General features: G+C 42.1%; 1 protein-coding gene across 6 annotated transcripts in view; it reads left to right on the top strand.

The window, feature by feature from the left end:
* The first annotated feature begins 871 nt into the window (after window positions 1-871).
* The window catches only part of LOC122788282, a 683625-nt gene continuing 660342 nt past the window's right edge, over window positions 872-24154 (top strand). For 3 of the 6 annotated variants that reach the window (XM_044055350.1, XM_044055347.1, XR_006362627.1), the window contains exon 1: window positions 1172-1513. In XM_044055350.1, the coding sequence (XP_043911285.1) occupies window positions 1314-1513 (200 nt within the window). In that variant the 5' untranslated portion in view covers window positions 1172-1313. Of the gene's footprint in view, window positions 911-955; window positions 1143-1171; window positions 1514-24154 lie in introns of those variants that run through there. The other 3 variants (XM_044055349.1, XM_044055348.1, XM_044055352.1) reach the window with 3 other exon arrangements.

Here is a 24154-nt window from a genome sequence, read left to right as displayed (position 1 = left end):
AGTTCAGAAAATGCATGTTAATCCGCGTTCTTATTATTGTCTACTTAGTAATACTTAAACTGTGTTCCCGATTCGGGCGATCCCTTATTATTTTTTTACTTTGTCCTTAATTTTCTGGATTCAGTTTTGTATGTTTTCAGGGTTTTAGGTACCCATCTGCCGAGCATATTTTTCAACCTCTTAGAAGAAAGCTGGACAAAGCCCAAAATAATTGGGAGAAGCCCAAAATGTCGACAATTTTTAAATATTGCTCTCATAAGCTTAATCTTATTGCATTAGCATGCATTTTTAGAATGATATGAAGCTTGAATCACCAAAGTATGCCGTTAGTAACTTCAGTCTTCAATGATTTGTCAGAAAATTATAACGTTTATGAGAAAAGGACCAAAACAGACCGATAATATGAGGCAGAAAATGTGAATATTCCGCCGAAATCAACTGCCCAGAGTTTCGCAAAACGTCCAGCCTTCTGAATCTTAACTATTCCTCGTAAAAGTTGTGATGGGCAAATCATCAAGGACTGAAGTCACTAAATCGTGACATATATTTGAGTTTCACATTTCATATTCTTCAGGGGCGGCAGCGGGCCTCTAGCGTTGCCGCCTCACAACAAGAGACTTTCCTGCTCGATTCTCGACTGGGGTGCCTTCTGTGCGGAGTCTGAATGTCTCCCTGTGGTCGCGCGGGTTTCCACACACATCGACATGCTGTAGGTGGACTGGATACTCCAAATTGGCCCTAGGCGTGAGTACGTGCGTGTATGTGTGTGCCTTCCGTGGAAGGACGGGCGCCGGGCTGGCAACTCGACACCGTAAAACTCCACTGCCAATCACGAGCGGACAGGTGATCCGCTGTGGCGATCCTAACTGGGAAAAGCCGAAAGAAGAAGTTATCATATTCTTCAGACAATGTATGCTAATGCAAAAAAAAAAAAAATATATATATATATATCAGTATAACAAGTTTATGAGAGCAACATTTAAAAATTGTTTCCTATTTTGGGTCATTATCTTTGCTTTGTCCTGATTTCTTGCCTTAGAAGTTGGGCGGTATAACAACAGATTTACTACGACGAAAAAAAAAACGGAGAAAAGAAAGCCAGCGCCGTTACTTGGCAACCAAGGTATGATGAGAGAGCAAAGGTAAGTTTAAACGTGAGAGCATCGTTACTTTCATTAGTTGTACCCGCAGTTGTTCTTTTATGAACATTGCAGGTTGAAAAAGCTGTAATAAAATTAAATACCGGAGACGTTTATGGTGGAATTTTAGTAGTAGACTTTCTTCCACTTGAACATTTCATTGTTTTTTTAAGAATGGCTGCTCTCAGAGTATTCAAAATCAAAACGTACCTTCTGTTCGGTTCATATAGCATCTTAAGCTGTACGCCTGTGTTGTCTAGTTTTTCTCTCGGTCCTGAGAAATCTAATTACGTGGACCAGCGTGAACTTTGTCATCGAGGTAAAATGGACCACATTCCAGTTTTCGAAAATGGAAATCGTGTTTTCGGGGATCAGTGAGTAGTCCTGTCGTGCTTTTGTAGTGTTTCTGATTCCAGTAACTTCACATATTTTGGTTGTAGATGTTATTTGAGCATTCATCAGGGGAATGTTGCTCCCTGCACCCCGAAGTATTTTTAGAATGGGAAGTGAAGTGGGTAATAGCCCCGTTGTTGGAAAATGACATTACTAATAATAGCGGTGATTAGAGTTACCACCTGTCCCATTTTGAGAGGGACTTGTAGCGTGCGAAAATACATAAAACGCAAATGTCCAGAGATTTTAGGAGGAAAAACATTTCCTAAGTGTTCTTTAATCGTTGTGTATAATATATTTTTTTTGTATTTGAAACGCCAAATGTTAGATGAAATAGCATAAGCAGCTCAGATGCTACAAGAATAAGCTTTTGTGTTGGCAAAAAAAAGTGAAGTTATGTTCTTTGCAATGGCCACGGGTATGTTTTGTCCCGCAAAATCTCACATATCGACGACAACAACAACAAAAAGTGTCCCACTTTGGGCATTTGAAAAGGTGGCTACCCTAATGCAAGAGGGTGGCGATAAAGGAGAACACTGGACCGAGTGTAACTCGCTTCCGTGAATACAAACGAGGGTTACGCTTAATCCAGATTCCATTATCGCCTAGCACTAAACTTCTTGCCACCAGAAACAGTCAAGGACACTTTTTAAAATGTTAATGCTATTTTCTTTAAAAGGTGACAGAATAAGAGTCTTAATTAGTTTATAGCTAATTGTTGCTTTATTCATTAAGTATAATGCACCACCTTTTCTCTCAGAGCAATAATTAGGAGAGAGAGAACAACATTTTGAGACAGTCAGAACAGTTGTAGGGGTATACCTGGAAAGATATACACAAAAATAAATGATCGCACCCTCAACTGTGGATAAGCTTCATAACTTCATCTTATAAATGCTGGCGGAAAGTTATCCAAGATTTATAGGCAATTGTTTATTTTGGAGCCAACCTGTTTGACGTACTGATGGGGTTGTCAGTTAAGTAGTATTTTGTACATTGTTTATTATTTTGATTCTGTTTTTTCCAACATTAAAAAGTTTAGGGTTAAAGTATAAAAAAATGGAAACTTTAATGTCAGGAGTTACAGTCTTAATATTTATTGAAAGATGGCCACGCACATCCAGCAAGGGGGTTGCACCCCCTGCTATACATAGTTCTAAGTGACTTGCAAGCCGTTCATGGGGAGTTGGGGGCATAATCCCCCCCCCCCGCAGATATTTTGCTGTCTGTTTTATTTACATTTCATTTGTTTGAAAACGATCGAATCATAGGTCTGACAGTAAAAAGATTGTCCTGGGAACGACTTTTGCTACTGCGCGTCCTGGTGTGTCGCAATATAAACAGTTACTGATTTGCAAATGTAAAGGTTCAATGTAAGTAACTTTCGTTGAAGTATAACTAACAAATCTACACAGTATAGTACCTGTCAGCCTTGGAGGTCCTAATGGAGAGCACTTGACTGAAATAGTGCCACACAGCAGCGAGCCTGTGTACAAGTACACTTCTTCCGTAAAACTTCAACCATCATGCTACTGTTTCACTTCATTGTTCTCTATTTGTGTTAAGAGGGTTTTTCACTTTGTTGTATTTATTATTTTATTAACATTTGTTGACCGTGAAAGCCCACTGGGTCAGGAACCCATTTTCAGTGAAAGCCCGGGGAGAAAAGCTCCACAATTAATACAGTCAAATAAAAGTATAGACATGTGACAAAAATGTTTTTTTAAAGCAGAAATATGCAAAAAAAATTACAAAAGTAGAATATATAGACAATATAACATTTATCAGTATGTATCAGAACTTATATAAACTTGGATAACAGTTGGTAGTATAGTAGTACAAAGCTTGAGTTGTTTCTTTTTGGGATTGCATGAAAAAAACATGGCAGTTCTTGTCAAACAGTTATAGCGGTAATAGAGCTGTGTTGCTGTCAGGGTAAAAGTTACTTTGAACTATGGAACTGGGTTAGAAATAAGTAGTGAAGGTTTTATGGTGGTTTGTTTGACTTGCATTGGCATTTGATGTTATGTAGGAAGTAAGTTTTTAATGCTACTTTACATGGTGGTTTGTTTGACTTGCATTGGCATTTGATGTTATGTAGGAAGTAAGTTTTTAATGCTACTTTACATGTCATTATGCAGTCTTATTTGGATAATATGGGAGGGCAAGGAGTTCCATTTCTTTAGCAATGCTATGGGAGGACAAGCATTGCCCAGCTCTTTCGTTGGGCTTGGTTACACTTAGTAGCAATTTGTTGGAGGATCTTGAGGTACGTGAAGGAATATAAGTTTGTAGTATTGATGAGAGTGCTGGGCAGGTATTTGGTATATAAATTAGTTTATGGGCTAGCATTAGTTGGGTATAGCAAAGATAGATTGGGAAATCCAACTAGTTCACTCCAGAGAATGCTTGGCAGTGGTGTGAGCAGGTGGGCTTTCCTGAGGTGAATTTCTTTATTTTATAGTAACAACACTGAAGTTTATTGCTGAGAGATGAATGAAGGTCAGTAAAATGGCAGTACCATAAAATAGAGCAGAGATGAATAAGGTACTTGCCAGTTTTGTTTTGGTGTTTTGTCCATGTAAAGTTTATGATGATAAAGTTTGCCAAGTTTAAAGTGTGTTTTCTTTATTGTGTTGGGAATGTGTGTTTCAAAGGTAAATCTATCGTCAATTGTAATGCCTAGTAGTTTTGCATATTTTAGTATTTCTATTTCAGTTCCGTCTTTAGAGAAGATTTTGAAGTCTATATCTGGTGGTTTTGAAGAGAATAATAGAAGTTTTGTTTTTTTGGCATTTAGTAGCAGTTATGAATTGTTTAGCCATGATTCAGTCTCCGAGATTATTGTCAAATCGTTGACGTTTTGGATAATTTTACCTAGTTGAGAGACTTTGTGGAGGTCATTAATAGAGATGTTGAAGAGTAATAGCCTAGTATGAACCTATGAACCTATCTGCCCGAGGGCATTTACAAGCCTAGCCCATAGTTTTGTGGCTTACGCCACCCCTTTAGTATGGGGAACTATACCCATTATTTTGTGTGCCTGTCTGTGCAGCAGTGACACTGGAGGTAATCCCTGGGGTATATCCCATCCATTGGTCCTCTGCCTCACATATACCCTTTTTTTTCCACCAGCAGGGGAGGTTTTGGGTGATGAATCCTCCCCCAGCCACGCCCCTATTAATAGTGCGTGGTTAAAGGTTTCTTCCTCTCCTCCTTGGATGGCGGATCTAGATTTTTGAGGTGATATTCATCAAATCTGGGTTTGACATAGCCTTGTCAGGCACACACAGGTCACCTCTGAGCAGCGGGCGGTGTTTACTGAGTAGGTTCTTTCAGTCTTTCAGGGGCATACAGATTTTTTTTTGACCTTTATCCTTTTTGGTGAGGAAGAACTTTGTGGCCTCTCCAGCCTGCAAGTGTCAGGTCAGATACATTCAAGTGGGGCATTGTACTCAATCATTGGTCTGTGATGAGTGAGTAGAGCTAGGAGACTATGACCTCCCTGATCTGAATGTGAATCCCTTCATGATAAGGGCAATGTAAAAGGTCTAACTACTTGGTCCTAGAACAGAACCCTGTGGGACTCCTATGTTTGACAGATAAGATTGGACGTTATGCCATTTTACAGATTGTTGTCTACTGCAATTTGTGTGTATACTGATCATGTCTAAATATCTAAATTAATTTGTAATTATTTTTCTGTGTGGAGCTTTTCTCCCCGGGCCTCTGCTGAAAAAGGGCCTTTTCAGCTCAGTCTGAAACTCCCGGTTAACAAATGTAAAATAAAAATATAAAGTATTGTTTAGGTTTGATGTAAACCAGTTGAGGGATTTGGGGACACAGCCAAGTTTTGTTAATTGGATCAGAAGTTTAGTATGTGATACTTTGTCAAAAGCCTTAGATCCAACAGGATTACTGAAGTGGGGTGACTTGTATCTAAGGCTTTGTTGATAATATTGGTGTATGAGAGCAGGGCTGTAATATTGCTGTGCTGTTGGAGGAAGCCATGTTGAGTGGGAGACAGAAGATTATCAATGAGGTACTTGAGTAATTATGTGTGTACACACTTCTCAAGGATTTTGGATAGTGGGGAAGAGTACAGAGATGGGGCGATAGATTGAGTGGTCGTGAGAGTTTCCACCTTTATGTTGTAGAGTAATAGATTTTTTTCATAGATGTGGAATGTATCCTCCTGCGAGAGAGCGGTCGATAGATTGAGTGGTCGTGAGAGTTTCCACCTTTATGTTGTAGAGTAATAGATTTTTTTCATAGATGTGGAATGTATCCTCCTGCGAGAGAGCGATTTATAAGAATACTAATTGGTATGCAGTTGCATTTGCTGCTAGTTGTAAATTTTCTGTGGGAAGGTTGTCTGTGGAAAGATAGCATGGTTTGAGTTTTTTTAATAGTTTACATATGAGAGATGTGGGTACTGGTTGAATAGGAAATGAACGAGTTGCGGAAGGATTGGAATTTTTGTCAGGAATGAGTGATACATTGTCATTTTGTATGAGATTATTAGTATTCTGGGAGCATTGGTTTGGGCTTGTTGAGGAGTCTTTGATTAATTTTTGGATGGTGGTAATAAAGTGGGTATTAAAGTCATGGGAAATTTGATTGGGGTCTTGTCAGGTGCAGGGGAGAGGTTCTGTAGGGTATTCTGTAAGAATTGGTCACTGTAGCGCATATAGAATGATGTTTTTCAGGAATTATATTTGGAATTATAATTTGTATATGTGTATATTTTAACTAATAAAAGGTTCTCCTTAATGCCGTCTCCTGTACTTCTTTCTATTCTGGCATAAGTAACACTAAACAACAGAAACATAACCATCAATCAAGGAAGGACACACACCCACACACTCTGGCATAAGTAACAAACAGAAACGTGACCACCAATCAAGGGAGGACACACACCCACACATCCAGAAAACTGATTTGGGGTATTTAAAGTAAGTTATGCCTGATTTTCTTTCAAAACAGTGGGAACTAATATTACTTGTTTTTAATCATAACATAGAACTCATATTTTCCTATTTCATATATTTTTTTATGTAATTAAGGGCACTTTCTAGTGTCTTCTTTTAAGATGTTTCTCATTGTAAAATTAAAATTAAGAGATGTGAAGTGTATGCCCTTCTTAGAAAACCGTGATTGTTTTGTTGTGTGGAGTAGTGGGAGGGTGCTCCCAGACAACCCAAGTTCGTTTTCTGAAGGAAAAGCCAATGCCAAAAGACTCTGGCTAAGTTTGCAGATGACTGTAAGCTTGGAGATATAGCTGTCCTGCAGGAAGGTTTGTCCCAAATGAATAACTGGTGCCACAGTTATAGACTGAAGCTAAATGCCAAAAAACTACATTACTGTATCATTTGGAAGTCATCTATCCCAGGAAACTACCACATTGACAATATGCCCTAAGACCTGACCCAGTTGTGTCGGATTTAGGAATCTGTATGAACAGTGAACTAACTTTTGACCATCTTGTGTCCATTGTTGTAAGAAAGTACTTCTATATTGCACAGCATGTGAACAAAGGGATTATACCTAGATCTAAGGATGCCATTGTCCCCCCTTTACTCATCCCTCATTAGGCCAGTCATTGAATATGATGGCTCCTTTTGCATGTATCTGTCCAGACTCGTGGAACACCCACAGAGGTACCTTACTAAAAGGATACAAGGACTAAACAACATGTCCTACATGGACCGACTCAAAGCCCTGTCACTCTACTGGGTATCCCACAGATGGAGGTGGCCTGTGTCTATGATACAAGGAACCCCCCCGCCCCGACCCAATACTGATGCAGCAAATCAAATGGCATCAGAAATACAGAGTCTAGGGATCTAAACCGCTTGTGCAACATCAACAATATGGTTTGGAGGGATGGCTATATCTTGCAGAGGATACCAATGTGCTGGAAGAGACTCCCCATCCACATAAAACAAAGAACTAGGATCAATGGATGGGAAACAGAAAATTTGCTCCAGGGCAGTGCTCTGTACTACTAATGGACAGAGGCAGTTCCAAAATCCTCTATCCCATGCACAGGTCCCCTCAATCTATGGTATCGGCCCACTTATTCTCATTAGGGGTAATATATAATTGTTGCTATTGGGGTGGGTAAGGCTAGTCTCTAACCAAATGGGATACATTAATTTGAGCACAAAAAAGAAAACTGGCTAGGCTTAAAATGGCCCTTAAGGGCAGCTACCCTAGTAATTGTATGAATCTGTAACAGTTTCATGCTTCTTATTCTTTAAACATTTCACGTTGATGCAAAACCTACTGTTCTTCTAACTTACTAAGTGAGTTAAATATTTTTAAAAAATTGCCTCAGATTTTGGGTCTTTGTCCACAATTGTAGTTTTGTCCCTGATTTTTAAGCAAAATCCAATGCCTTGGATCAACTTATCCACACCTCCACCAGGGGCAGCAATATCCTAGACCTGGTCATCACCAACATGGGCGACCTGTGTCCCACACCAGAGGTCAGCTCCTCGTTGGTCAGATCCGACCACAAGCTAATCACCCTAGACATCCACATCCCGCTCCCACCCCCCATTAGGAAAACAACCATAAAAAATTTCTCCAAAACCAACTTCACGCTTCTTAAGACAGAAGTGGCAAACTTCACGACACCCATGCAAATGGACAATAGAGGTACGACTGCTGAATCCTACACAATGCACTTTATAAGCACTTACACGAGTGCATGGATCATGCTATCCCTAACAGAACCAAGATGCTATCCTCCAAAAAAAAAAAAAAAGAAACCAGTCTGGTGGTCTACTGCCATAAACAAAACTCTACAACAGAAGAAAGAAACTGTTGCAAAAAAGAATAAAATCCCACGATTGGAGGAACTCCCTGGTCAGCCTCAGTAAGAAGCTGAGATCCCTCATAAAATCCTCCAAAGCTAGTTATGAAAACAAAATCGCCACTGATTCTAAAAGACAACCACAAAGCATTCTATAGCTATGTCAAGAATCTCAGTGGCAACACTCAGATCTGCTCTGAGTTACAGCACAATTACACTAAATATACAGAACCAACTGATATTGCCAACATCCTGGCAGATAGGTTCAGTGCTAACTTTACCCCCCTCTCACCCCCTAAAGGGCCCATCTTTATATCAGAAGAATGCAAAGTTCCTGTAATCACGGCTGCACAGGTAAAAACCTCACTCTCCAAAGCCAAGAACACAGCATCCATGGGACCGGACAACATCCCAGGCTGCCTTCTACACAAACTACAGAATGAACTGGCACCCCATCTAAGTACCATGTTCAATCATAGCCTCACCTCAGGCTTTGTGCCCATTGAATGGTGCACCGTGACAGTTATCCCACTCCACAAGGGGGGGGGGCCACAACAGACCCCGGGAACTACTGCCCCATTAGCCTGACGAGCCTGGTCTGCAAGGCCATGGAACTTATCATCATGGAACACGTAAACAAAGACATTGGAGATCTCCAAACTTTGGACCCCACACAGTTCGGGTTTGTAAAAGGCAGATCATGTCTCCTAAACCTGATAGACTTCTTTGAAGCAGTCACCAAAGCCATAGATGAGGGTAAGGTGGTTCACACAGCCTATCTAGATCTCGCCAAGGCGTTCAACACCATCCCCCACTCTGGAATTATAGATAAACTCACTAAACTAGGTATAAATCCCTATGTCACAAGATGGGTTGCCAACTGGCTTACTGACAGAACCCACACTGTGAAAGTAGCAGACTCCAAATCAGACTTCAGACCAGTGACAAGTGGAGTACCACAGGGTTCAGTCCTGAGTCCTCTCCTGTTTGGTATCTACTTCTCTGAAGTACAGGCTAACACAGAAGGTCTTTAGCTAACTAAATTCACAGATGACTGCAAACTAGGAGCCATAATCGAAACTCCTAACGATGTGGACATCCTACAATAGGGCCTCACTGTGACAGATGCCTGGTGTCAAAGTCATGGTGTCAAGCTCAATGCCAAAAAGTGCATTGTCATCCCCTTTGGTAAAAACTCTGTACCCATGAACTACCACATAGGCGGTAGTCTACTTAACACCAAAAGTGTGATAAGAGACCTTGGGACACAGGTGGACAGTATTCTCTCCTTTGATAAGCACATCGCCACAGTGGTCAGGAAATCCTTCTACATGGCACACCTCATAGTTTCATAGTACATGGCACACCTCATAGTTTCATAGTATAGTACTAGTCTATCTGCCCTGGGGCATTTGTAAGCGTAGCCATAGTGATGTGGCTTTTGCCACCCCATGAAATGGTACAAAAATGTACAGAATAAATCTAGAATACTGTGCCTCTGTCTAATAGTGACACAATGAAGGTCCCCTTATATAATAGAATTGCCTAATATGAACTGGGATCCTGTTCCAAAGCATGGGAAGCCTCTGGATTATGAATCTATCCCTCCAGCATGTCCTATTCATACTTTTGCCGAGGTTTAAGTCTTTAGCTCTCGTGGTCCTGATGGATTTGGATTTTTTGAGGTGGAGCATGTCCATCAGATCCTGATTGGACATGGCCTTGTACGTCAGGCAGAGATCACCTCTGAGCAGGCGGTATGCTACTGAATAGAGCTGAAGTTTCTTTAGTCTGGCAGAATAAGACATATGTTGGAGACCCTTTATCCTTTTGGTGAGGTACTTTTGTGGTCTCTCCAGCTGTTGCAAATGCCAGGTGAGGTACATACCAAATGGGGCATTGTACTCAATCATGGGTCTGATGAGGGAGGAATATAGGGGTACAATGACATCCTTGGATCTGGATGTGAATCCCTTCATGATGAGGTGTGCAAGGTAGAATGTTTTTCTAACCACTTTGGCAATGTGGGTGTCAAATGAGAGGTCGCTGTCTACTTGGGTCCCTAGGTCTCTGATTACTTTTTCCGTACTCAGTGGGTTGCTGTCTATGTGATAATTTGTGGGTACTTTGTTTTTCCAAAAGGGATGACTATACATTTTTGGCATTTAGTTTAAGGCCGTGACTACGGCACCAGTTGTCCGTTCAGTGAGGCCTTTTTGTAGGATGTGTGTGTCTGCTGGTGTATCGACTATGGCGCCTAGTTTGCAGTCATCTGCGAACTTTGTCAGCCACAGCCCTCCCATGTTTGCTTTAACATCTGAGAAATAAATGCCGAACAAGAGGGGTCCCAGGACAGATCCCTGTGGGACACCACTTGTGACTGGCTTTGAGTCTGACATTGCTCCAGCGATTTTAACTTTATGGGTTCTGTCCTTTAGCCAGTTTGCAACCCATCTAGTGACATAAGGGTTTACCTTTAAGCTGTTTAGCTTATCTATGATGCTTGAGTGAGGTATTGTGTCGAAGGCCTTAGCCAAGTCCAGGTATGCTGTATGGACTGCTTTGCCCTCATCAATGGCTCTAGTGACTGTTTTGGAAAAGTCAACTAGGTTTAAAAGGCAGGATCTGCCCTTTACAAAGCCGAACTGGGTGGGGTCAAGTGTCTGTAGGTCCCCTATGTCTCTGTTTATGAGTTCCATAATGATTATTTCCATAGCTTTGCAGACCAGGCTAGTTAAGCTTATGGGGCGGTAGTTTCCAGGGTCTGTAGAGGCACCCACCTTGTGGAGTGGGACCACTGTTGCTGTACGCCAGTGTTCAGGTACATATCCCGAAGTAAGGCTAAGGTTAAATAGCATTTTTATGTGTGGGTTTAGCTCCTCTTGGAGTTCACGTAACACGCACCCCGGGATACCGTCAGGTCCCATTGATGCTGTGTTTTTGCTTTGTTTAGGCGGTTCTCACTTGGACATCTGAGATGACAGGAGATTACATTCAGCTGGGATAAGTATTTCTTCTTTTGGGGTGAAGGAGGGAGAAATTTGCACTGAACCTGTTAGCCAGAATGTTGGCAATATCTGTGGGTTCAGTGTATTTTGTTGTTGTGAACCAACTCTGAGCATATCTGAGGGTTTCCGCCCAGGTTTCTAACCTAGCTGAAGAAGGCTTTGTGGTTATCTTTAGTGTCCTTAGCGATTTTTCTCTCAAAGTTTGCCTTGGATGTTTTTATGAGAGAACGTAGTTTTCTGCTAATGTTGATCAGAGATGTCTTCCCTTCATGGGATTTCGCTCTGACGTGCAGTAGCTTCCTTCTTTTGTTATACAATTTGTTTATGGCTGAGGTCCACCAGACAGGACGCTTACATTTGGTGGAGAGGGACTTGGATTTGTTTGGGATTGCATGATCCATGCATTCTTGGAGATGTCCATAGAAAGCATTTGTGAAGGATTCGGCATTGTGGGATGTGGTATCCACTGGCACAGTGGGCTTAAAGGATACCATCTCAGTCTTAAGAAGAGTGAAGTCTGCTTTATAGAAGTTTTTCACTGTGGTCTTTTGTGCTGGGGGTGGAGGTGGATATGTATATCCAGGGTGATTAGTTTGTGGTCAGATCTCACTAGTGAGGGGTATACTTCCGGTGTGGAGCATTTTGTCCCCATGTTTGTGATGATCAGGTCTAGTATATTATCTCCCCTAGTGGGAGAGGTGACTAGTTGTTCCAGTGCATTTGAATATATGAATTCCAGGAACCTTTGGGCTAGGATATTAGTGCTAGAATAATGTACCCAATCTATGTTTGGGTAGTTGAAGTCTCCCAGTATGATGGTATTTTGTGATACATTCATATCCTCCAATGTCTTCAGGAAGGCTGAGTGGGGTTCTTGAGATTGGGAGGGTGGTCTGTAACATGCTACCAGTTTTGCCTATGGTTAGTTGCACCTGTATGGTCTCTGATGCTTCATGTGTTGGTACTAACCTGGAGGTGTGGGTGTCCTTTATGAATATGGACACTCCCCCTCCCTTTGTGGTTCGGCCTAGCACTTGCTCACTAAAGCAATTATATAAGTCAGCACTAAAAAATTAAAAGCACTACACCCTCACAAACTCCCCTTGAGTAACTTGTTCCCCATTGGCCCCTTTTTTCAATTATAAAGGAATTCCCAGTACTATTCTAGCATGTCCAAAGGTCAGTTGTCAATCTCCTCTCCGGTCCAGCTGGTGAACCTGGGAATCTTGAGGCAATGTTACAACTGCCTAATGTACACAGACAACCCTCTCCTCCTCCCAACAAATTCCAACACATGTGAGAGATGCAACCATATAGCCAAACTGGAGGCTAAGCTCTCTCAACTCAGTACTGGCGTAACCAGTCAGGAGGAGAAGGAAACCACACTCACTACAATTCCAGTCTCACATAGACGTACCACGACAGCATACCAAACACATAAACACACAAAAACATACTTGGAGGCTCTAAATAAAAATCTGCCTAAGCAGCAGAGACCTCCAAAGCAGACACCCAAGCAACCGCTACCCCAAAACAAAACACATGCAACACATAGCTCACAAAGCCAGTGTGCCGAACAGTCACAGCCCTTAAGGCTAAACAACACACCCGATACACTTGTAATAGGTGACTCTATCATCAGGCACACTGACGTCCCGCTCACCAGGCTGAACAAGGAGAAGGTCACGGTGAGCTGCCTATCGGGTGCTAGGATCCGCCACATAACACAAGCACTCAGGTCACTCCAAGGCAAGTACAAATATGACTCAGTCATTGTCCATGCTGGTGTGAATGACCTGAGACGTACCTCCCTGGACTACATGAAAAGAGACATAGAGGAGCTCTCTGGGCTTGTAGCCCAGGCCGGTATGACCCTGACCTTGAGTAGCATCTTACCCTCACCAAGAATGATGCCACAGTATGAAGACAAGATTATCAATTTCAACAATTGGCTTAAGTATTGGTGTCATTCAAAGGGGATCCAATGCCTGTCAGCCTGGGATGACATGCTCGACAAGCCACGATGCTTCGCTAGGGACAGGTTGCACCTGTCACCCCTGGGCTTTCGGATATTGGCAAAGGCTCTTGCTACCCCCATAGTGCCTTTTTGAGGCAAGGCTCAAAAGACAAACCCACCTCCATAGGTATCACAAGGGATAAGAAACTAAGAGTAATGCTACTCAACGCCAGAAGTCTAAACCTCAAGATGCACGCACTCGAAACTCTCCTTAGCATGGAGAACATCGATATCTGTGCAGTAACAGAAACCTGGTTCAAGACTCTCGAGAGCACCCCAGCACTACCAGGTTATACCTCATACCATGCTTTTCGGCCCCAAAACTTGGACCGAACCACAAAAGGAGGGAGTATCAATATTCACAAAGATACCCACACCTCCAGGTTGGTGGCACAGCACGAAGCATCAGAGACTATCCATGTGCAACTAACAGTGGGTAAAACTGCCTTCCAGTTTATAGCCTGCTACAGACCACCCTCCCAAACCCAGGAACCCCACTCGGCCTTCCTGAGAGCACTGGAAAATATGAAGGTCTCTCCAAACACCATTATATTGGGTGACTTCAACTACCCAACCATAGACTGGGAGCATTACTCTAGCTCCAACACCCTAGCCCAAAGGTTCCTAGAATTTATAAACTCAAATGCTATGGAACAACGTGTTACCACTCCCACAAGAGGGGAAAACATACTGGACCTGATCATCACCAACATGGGGACTCTATGCTCCAGACCAGAAGTGTATCCCTCACTGGTAAGATCAGACCATAAACTAATCTCACTGGATATTCACATCCCGACCCCACCCCATGCCCAGAAAACTACAGTGAAAAACTTCTCTAAAGCAAATTTCACACTCCTCAAAACCGAGCTGGAATCCTTCAAAGCCCCCGGGCCTCTGGATAATATGGCCCAGACCACAAAATCCTTTATAAACGCATTCTATGAACATCTTCAGGAATTCATGGATCATGCAATCCCAAATAAAACCAAGACCCAATCCTCCAAAGGCAGACGTCCTGTCTGGTGGACCCCAGCCATAAACAAACTATACAATAGAAGGAGGAAGCTACTACATGACAGAGCAAAATCCCAAAAAGGGAAGGCATCTCTGATCAGTATTAGCAAAAACTACGGTACTCATAAAATCGTCTAAGGCCAGCTTCAGGAGAAAAATTGCACAGGACACTAAGGATAATCACAAGGCTTTCTTTAGTTATGTTAGGAACCTGGGTGGGAATTCCCAGATATGCTCAGAATTAGTCCAAAATGACAAAAGCTACACCGAACCCACAGACATTGCCAACATCCTAGCTGACAGGTTCAGCGCAAACTCCCCCTCCCCACCAAAAGGGCTAATATGTATCCCAGCAGAGTGCTGCCCCCCTGACATCTCAGATGCTCAGGTAAGAGCTGCCCTCTCCAAAGCAAGAAACACAGCATCAATGGGACCAGACGGTGTCCCGGGCTGCGTCCTACATGAACTCCAAGAAGAGCTAAACCCAAACCTAAAACTACTGTTCAATCTCAGCCTTACTACAGGATATGTACCCAAAGAGTGGCGTACAGCAACAGTGGTCCCTCTCCACAAAGGTGGTGCCTCAACGGATCCTGGAAACTATCGCCCCATAAGTCTCACTAGCTTGGTCTGCAAAGCTATGGAAAGGATCATCATGGACCTCATAAATAAAGATATTGGGGACCTACAGACACTGGATCCTACCCAGTTCGGCTTTGTTAAGGGCAGATCCTGCCTCTTAAACCTGGTCAATTTCCAAAGCTATGGAAAGGATCATCATGGACCTCATAAATAAAGATATTGGGGACCTACAGACACTGGATCCTACCCAGTTCGGCTTTGTTAAGGGCAGATCCTGCCTCTTAAACCTGGTCAATTTCTTTGAAACATTCACCAAGGCCATTGACAAGGGGAAGGTGGTCCACACAGCCTACCTGGACCTCGCAAAAGCCTTCGATACAATACCCCACTCGGGCATTATAGATAAGCTCACCAGCTTAAATATAAACCCCTATGTCACTAGATGGGTTGCAAACTGGCTCAAGGACAGAACCCACATGGTTAGAATAGCTGGAGCCATGTCAGACTCCAAACCAGTTACAAGTGGCGTCCCACAAGGCTCAGTCTTGGGACCTCTCTTGTTCGGTATATATTTCTCGGAGGTACAGGCCAACATGGAAGGACTGTGGCTGACAAAGTTCGCAGATGACTGCAAACTGGGCACCATAATAGACTCTCCAGCTGACACAAGCATCCTCCAAAAGGGCCTCATAGAAACAGACAACTGGTGCCAGAGCCATGGCCTCAAGCTAAATGCCAAAAAGTGTATAGTCATCCCCTTTGGCAAAAACAAAGTGCCCACAAATTACCACATAGGTGGTAATCCATTAAGTACAGAAGAAGTAATTAGGGACCTGGGGACCCAAGTTGATAGCAGTCTCTCATTTGACAACCACGTGGCCAAAGTGGTTAGAAAAACATTTTATATAGCCCACCTAATCATGAAGGGATTCACATCTAGATCAGGGGAGGTCATCGTGCCTCTTTACTCATCCCTCATCAGGCCCATAATTGAGTACAATGCCCCTTTTGGGATGTACCTTACCAGACACCTGCAGCAACTGGAAAGACCCCAAAAGTACCTCACCAAGAGGATCAAGGGGCTCAAACAGATGCTGTATGCTGCCCAGTTAAAGAAACTCCAGCTCTACTCAGTGGCATACCGCCTGCTCAGAGGCGATCTGTGCCTGACTTATAAAGCCATGTCCAACCCGGAATTAATGGACATGCTGCACCTCAGAAAATCCAAATCCCATCGAGCTACACGCTCGAGGGACTTAAACCTCAGCACTGAAATAAATAGGACATGCTGGAGGGACAGATTCATAACCCAGAGGCTCCCTTCACTCTGGAATAAAATCCCAGTCCAGGTTAGGCAGAGTCCCTCATTGACTCTCTTCAAGAGGAATCTTGATGAGTGGATGGGAGATCGTAGGTTTACCCCGGATATCACTTCTGTGTCACTGTTAGACAGAAGCGCAGTATACTAACCTCGAAAAAGGGCATAGCAAAATTAATTTAAAATGGGTGGCGAAAGCCATACACACTCTGGCTAGGCTTATAAATGCCCTAGGGCAGATAGCCTAGTATGAACCTATGAAAAGCATGATACGAGGTATAGCCTGGTAGCGCTGGGGTGCTCTCAGGAGCCTTGAACCAGGTTTCAGTTACTGCACAGACGTCGATGTTCTCCATGCTGAGGAGTGCATCAAGTGCCTGCATCTTGAGATTTAGACTTCTGGCGTTGAGCAGCATTACCCTTAGTTTTTTTCCATTTTTGTTTTCTAAGGAGGTGGGTTTGTCTTTTGAGCCTTGCCTAAAAAAGGCACTATGGGGGTGGCAAGAGCCTTAGCCAATATCCGGAAGCCCAGTGGTGACAGGTGTAAGCCATCCCTTACCTCATCACAGAAGTTTCTCATCCAGAAAAAGAGGTCATTGTTTCCCTCTACTCATCACTCATTAGACCCATTATAGAGTACAATGCCCCTTTTGGTATGTACCTCGCAAGACATCTACAACTACTGAAAAGGGCGCAGAAATACCTCACAAAGAGGATTACTGGCCTCAAACAGATGCCCTACACAGATCGAGTCAAAAAACTCCAGCTTTACTCCGTCGCATATCGCCTACTCGGAGGCTATCTCTGCCTAACATACAAAGCTATGTCAAACCCAGAGCTGTTGGACATGCTCCACTTAAATCCCAATCCCTCCGAGCTACACACTCTAGGGACCTAAACCGTGTCACCACAATAAACAGAACATGCTGGAGGGATAGATTCCTGTCCCAGAGACTTCTCATACTCTGGAACAGACTACCTATCTATGTCAAACAGAGCTCCTCATTAGCACTCTTCAAGAAAAATCTTGATGATTGGATGGGTAATAGAAAATTCACCCCAGAGATCACTTCTTTGGTTCTGCTTGACAGGGTCACAGGAAAATAATTTTCTTGGGTGGCGAAAGCCAGGGTACCATTTTGGCTAGGCTTGTATAGGCCCTAGGGCCAATAGCCTAGTACCTATCTATGAACCTAAAAGGGTTGAGTCATCCTTCTCTAAAGCTGTTTTTTTAATATAAATAAGAAAGACAGTATCACAGTAATATTAGTTAAAACTGAGATACTAACTCGGATTCAATAAAGCCTACACTAAATGTACACTGTGTACACAATATGTATTCAGTAAAATTCTTATCACATGTTTTGTGCTTTGTACTCACTCAAAAAGATTACAATAAGTATGCATGTAGCCTACACTTTGGGGTAACCTTTATGAATCCCTGCCAAAATTTAAAGCTGCAAGAATATCATTAGGAAAACTAAAATTAGGAGGAAGAAGGTGTGTGTTATGTTTTTGTTCACTCAAAACAGTGTACACATAGTATAGGCTTTATTGAATCTGGCCCACTGTCTTTTTTGTAATAAATTAGTTTGTTAGTGCTGACAGGGACAATCTTTCACATTTTCTGTTTCCTTCTGTCTGTAGTTAGCTGTTTTGGATTACGTTCCAAGTGATGAGATGCCACTGGTTTTGAGGTGAGAGAGGGATATGGGAAGAAAGAGTAGAAGTTTGGTCTTCTTGGGGTTAAGTATCAGCTGGTTGTCAGTTATCAATTTTTCTACAGACAAAATGGTATTTTGAGTGATAGAAAAGAGGTTGGAAATGTTAGAACAGGAGATAAGACTGGAGTTGTCTGTGTATTGTTTCAGGGTGGAGGTTGTACAGAAAGTGTGTAGTTGGTTGGTAAAAACATTAAAGAGTAACAGGCTAAAAATTGAGCCTTGAAGGACCCCAGTATGAATGGGTAAGAAAGGAGAGCAGGTGGGGTACCATCCTACCAACTGTTGTCTATTAGTGAGATAGCTAGCGAACCATTTAATAGTAGAGGGGGATATCTTGAGATCAGTTAATTTTGCAAGAGGTTTAGAATGAGAGACGGTATTGAAAGCTTTTGAGAGGTCAAGAAAGAGGCAAGAAACAAGTACATTTTTGTCTCTGGCTTCAGCAACAGTATGAGTAAAAGCCAGAAGGGCAGTGGATGTGCTATGATGGGGTCTGAATCCATATTGAGTAGAGGTTAGGAGGTTTTCATCTATTGGGTATTTAGCTGCTTGTGTATGCATTTTCAAGGAGTTTAGATAGTGGAAAGAAGGTTACAATAGGTCTGCATTTGGATGTTTCATTGCTCTTGCCTCCTTTGTGTAATGGAATGGTGTAAAAAGATTTCCATATGTCTGGGACGGTGGATTCCTGTATAGATCTAGTAATCAAAATGGAAACAGGGTAGGCTATTGAGTGAGCAGAGAATTTAAGAAAGAGGGGGAGGAAGGTTGTCAGAGAGAGGGATCATGATTTTAATTTAAGCAGAAGAGATTTTATGTAAGAAGTCTGGATGAGGGTTAGTGTGAAAGAGGTGTTACTGGTAGTACTGGAAATGGTTGTGTGAGATTATGATTTTGACCATTTGGGGTTAGTTTGTGGATAGATTCTATGAAATGAGTTAGAGTGGCGGTTCCGAGGGGAATTTTGTTGGAGTAGGAATTGGGGGTGGTAGGGTTACCTGGGTGTAGGATTTTATTAATAGAATGCCAGAATTTTTTTAGTGTTAGAGGTATGGGTGAATTAGGCATTATAATAGAATTTTTTCTTACCCTTATTAAGGTGATTTTTTTTGTAAGGTTACAAAGTTCTTTATATTTTTGGTGAAGGGAAGTAGATTTTGTTTTCATCCATTGTTTCCAGGTGCTGTCCCTCTTTTTTTCATAAGAGTGAGTGTGTCATTTGAGAGTCAATGGGTGTGGGTTGTTTTGATTCTTACTTTTCTAAGACGTGCCAGAGTGTCAAGGACGGCAAGGAAAGTATGATTGAAATATAGTACTGCATCATTTAGGGAGATGTATTTCAGAATGGACCAATTTATGGAACTGAGGATGTTGTTGAAGGTATCATTATTAAAAGAGGAGAGGTTGCGACATTCTCTGTAGAGATGGAGCTTAGGTACCTGAATAGAGTGTCTGTGTACTCGGATAGGAAAGTTGTTGCTTAGGGAGTCTGGTAGGGTAGTGGGGTTTTGATAGATGTTACAGTCAGATGTTAGAATCCAATCCAGGGTGGAGCTATTGTTTTTATTTTTGTTGAGAGTGGGTGTAGTAATTAGTTGATGAAAGCCATAAAGTTTGATATTAAGGGAAGGGCTGATAGTAGATAATTTTTGTCAGTCCATGTTAACATCTCCTAACAGGATGGTTTCATAGGGAATATGGAGTGACATCCATGAGAGGATGGAATAGAAGACAGCAATGTTTTTTCCTGGTGGGCTATAGATAGCAGCAATGGCAATTTGTTTTGGGCGGGGGGGGTGTTAAGGTGGAAGTTTAAGATATGTAGTTCAACTGGGTGGAAATTTGGGTGGGTTATGGGTTGAGGTGCTTGGAGTACACAATTGCAACTCCACCACCTTTTCTGGTGATTCTGTCTTGATGGTAGATGTAGTGGGGGGGGCAAGATTTCAGTAGTGGAGATATGGGGTTGTAACCAAGTTTTGGATGGGGTTAAGATGCGTGGGGAGTGAAGGGTTATCCAGGATTGTAGTTCTGAAGTTTTGTTATGGGGTAGGTTTTGTATATTAACTGAATATATAGCAAAAGTGTTTGGTACTGGGGGGGGGGGGCAAGGAAGACAGTTGTAGCTGGTGGGAGATAGGTTGGTTGAACAATTTGTTGGGTGGGGACCTGGATTGGGGTGGATGTTCCCGTCAAGTAAAAGTGTGTTTGAGAGTGGGGTTGGTTTTGAAAAGTAGTGGTAGTGACCTAACATTTTGAACTTTGGTTTAGGGGTTATGGATTTGTGTGTAAAAGACTGTGCTTATGAAGTTGGGTATAGGAGACATTGAAGAGAGATGGAGGGTTTTGTAGTACAGAATGTATAGTGGTATTCAGAAGTTGGAAATGAAGGAGTTGTGCATGGTAGAGTTTAAAATAAATAAAAGAGGGGGTTAGTGGGAATGGAGGTAGGGGAGTGGAGTGAGCCCGGAGCGAAGCTGAGGACGAACAGAGCAGGTTGCGCCCCCTACACACAGTCCAGGCCATGTGTCTAGAAGAAGAAACTAAAACAATTGGGTGCACTGAAAGTAAGGTCAGTACGTATACACCCAAAGCCAATAAACTGAGTATGTTAACAACCTGAGGGGATTTCTAATGTATCGTCTTTTAACTTTTTAAATTTAAGCAGAGGAATCCAGAAAACGAGTTGGTGTATAAGGGAAGATGGGAGTGAAAAGAAATAAAAAAAAAAAGTCCAGATCTAGTAATTCTTGATAAGGGCTAGCACCATGTACATGAGGCAGTCAGAGTTAAAAAAAAAAAAAAAATGCACTGAGTATGGAATAAAGAAAAAAGGAGGGAGGATCTCCGTACTGTGCGCACCATTACAGTATGTTATTCGATTAGTCAAACAGGTTAGAAATACAAATATACCATCTTATCTCAGTTATTTCTATACACATTGGAGTTGCAGTGAGAAACATACTATGTAGGAGAAATTGCAGTTGTTAATCACACATGCATGGTACTCTTGCTCAAGGGGAAATTCAGTTCTTTTGGGCTGCCATGTTCTTTAAGGTTATTCAGCTCTAGCCAGAAAAGTAGCTAATCTGCAAGCTTTTTGTAAGGATTATTTGGTGATCCTATGAACACTGATGGACCTTCTTCCACACACTTCCTAAAGTGTCAGAGCTATTGTTGCAGTCTAGGAGCTGCTGATGAACACTTCAAAGAACTAGCTTTTCTACTCATAAGAGTCTGCATGTGTAGGACTTTTGTTCCCTTTATCCTGAATGTTTGAGAAATAAGATAATGTGCTTGCTGTGTTTGCTAAAAAAAAAAAAAAAAAAAAAAAAGGTATTTTATGAGCAATTAAGTGTCTGTTCTTGAATTTGTGCTAAGATATTTTTAAGTGAAGCACTGATGCTATAGTACAATACAGTTTCCCACTTTTGTTGCATATGCTGTCCCTTCATTTGTTATAGTGGACCTTACTAAATTTTCATTAAAGCCATAATCGTACAACATATCGGTAGTTCTGTGAACTGTTGCTTTTACAGAAGGACCTCTTCCAAGTGGATCACTATACAAATGTGGTCAGCTATTAGGGTTGCCATCTTTTTAGATTGTACAGGGCAAACCATGCCATCATCCAATGCAAAATAATGAATCTGATGTCTGTTTTCATCGGATTCATCATGTGGGTTGTTGAATCCAGTCAGATCTGACCTTGGCACCTTGTACCATACTATTGGATCCGAGAGCTCTAACTCCTCACTTAACCACAATTTCCCTATCCTGCTTGAATTACCTCTGATCTCATTTGCCACCTGTCTAACCAGAAGTCCTATCCTGTTATCATAATAAATGAAGATTTTGTACCTCCCTTTAGCTTATATATATATATTTTTAAAGATAAGATGTAGTATTAGTGTGAGTATTTAATAATTAGGATATAGTGTTGGTGTAGAATTTTTCCAGTACCTTTGCTGTTTTGAAGTATGTTAGATTTAGTTTTAGAGTTAGATATATAGGTACTAATGTTTTTGCTACTGTGATGATTTTTTTTCTTCTGATTTTGGAAGAGTCTACAGGCTTTAAAAAGTGTTCCTCCTGTGGGCATAAGATCCCACCTCAAGACCCACACACTCTTTTGTGTGTACGCTTTAGGTCCTTCCCACTTACAGGGCAACTGCAGTGTTTGTTCTGCCTTTGGTACAAGGGCTCTCCAGGGGAGGAAAGAGAAACTCACTCTGAAAGGGCTCCTTTCCCTGCATACAGTAATGAAAATGTTTTCAGGTCTGAAGGCACCTTCTACCTCTCCTTCCTCTAACAAGAAAAGGGAAAAAGAGATAGAAAAATAGTCTACTTTAGAACGACGAAAACGCAAAGTCTTGAATGCTCACATGAGCGAATAATCATAAACTTGAAAGTGGTATTTTGGGATCGCAATACAGTGAACATCGGACTATTTGCCCTTTCCTCTCTGTAGTGCAATCTCGGAGTAGGAATATATATTTAGTGGGGGGTGTGGGTGGGGGGGCGCAGCCCCCCACAATACCATTTTTAAGTTTGTGATTATTCACTCATGTGAGAGTTCGAGAGTTTGCCTTTTCAGTTTTAAGACATAGACCCAAAAAATAGGTGAAAGACAGTGACAAACCAAAGGAAAAACAGAAAAAAGACTAGCAAAACGACTTGACAAACCTAAGAAAAGGTGTTTGGATCCATCTCTTGTTTCAAGTCCACCACCTAAGAAATTGAGGAAGTCGGATTGTACTGCTTTCAGGATCTGAACTCCCTCCCCAAAAACTACCTTTTTTCTGGGGCCTTAGGCCTTGTCTTCACTTCCCAGTTCTTCATAAGCTTCCAACTTTAATAGCTTCTTCTTCGAAGTCTGGTCGGTCTACTAGAAGCCTTACTGAACTGGATGTCAACCATATGACAAAGCTTTTGAGGACACAAATTCAGCTAGGAAGTCTGATCCTGGTCCTCTCCTCCAGGATGGAAAGGGATCAGACCCTTCGAAATCCGCTATACCACTTCCAATACTGTCTCCCTTTTTGGAGTCGACCTCCTGACATCTTGTTTGATCTTATCACCCAAAAGGCCTGGAAGGAACCTGATGTGGTATAGCCTATCCCAGAAAACCTGGAAAAGATTATACTTGTCCTTAAAGATAGAAAACATTGGCTAGGGATCCAGCAGTAGATGCCAGAGTGGTAGCAGCAACCACAAAAAAAGGAACTGTCCTAAGAAAGCTCCTTTGTCCATTCTCCAAACAGGGAGTCAAGGGCATTGACCAGACTGGGGAAATGGACATAATCTTCAACCACATTTGCACTCTGAGCACTGAACTACCTAGCACACCTGACACAATTCCAAAGAGACATGATCAAGGAGCTTTCAAAGTCCCTCTTGGAGAGCTTACCTACAGATGTCCAGTAAACAGTGGATACATAAATGTCTACCCTGCAGTCATCCTTGAATGTAGCCATAAGATTATCTAATGTGGCAGAGCAAGGGCAGCAGGCACATGTGTTACTATGTGACATCAGGCCTGGATGAGGCTTTGTGATTTCTTAGAAAGCTTTAAGACATCCTTCATAAATGCTCCCTATGATGGTTCTGCCTTATTTGGACCAAAAGTAAAGGAAATGCTTACCAGGAGTGAACAGGATAGTAAGGCCTTGTCTGCCATAGGGATCTGTTTTTTCTATTCCTCAAATATCCCTTTCCAGGAATAAGAGGAGGAAGGAAAATGTGGTTAAATAATCACAAGGTTTTCCCCAGGACACTGCTGGGGAAAGGCCTGGCTGAGACAGAGGAGGAGGAGGCAACTCCACTAGACATTGCCTTCAAAGCAGAGGTGGTCCACAAAATCGAGGTTTCCATAGGCCATTCAAAGAGAAACCTTATCGTTGTCCCTGAACATTTGCCTGATGGCTGCTCTCTGGAGGCATTCGGGGGTAGCTTCTCCTTGTGTTTTCTAGCGTGGGGAAACAATAACTTCTGATTCTTGTGTGCTAAGGGTCATCGCCAGAGGTTATACAGTACCCTATTTAGAATCCCCAAAAGCAAGACAGAAGATTCCCAGTACTTCACCCAGTCATTTGGAATATGCAGCAACAGAGGTTTCAAAGTTGCTAAACAAAAG

The sequence above is a fragment of the Protopterus annectens genome, chromosome 13.part0, assembly GCF_019279795.1.
Source record: "Protopterus annectens isolate FY-2018-M chromosome 13.part0, PAN1.0, whole genome shotgun sequence".
NCBI classification, from domain to species: Eukaryota; Metazoa; Chordata; order Ceratodontiformes; family Protopteridae; genus Protopterus; species Protopterus annectens.
Note: the sequence above shows the minus strand (reverse complement) of the source record. Positions and strands in the feature narration are given on the sequence as shown.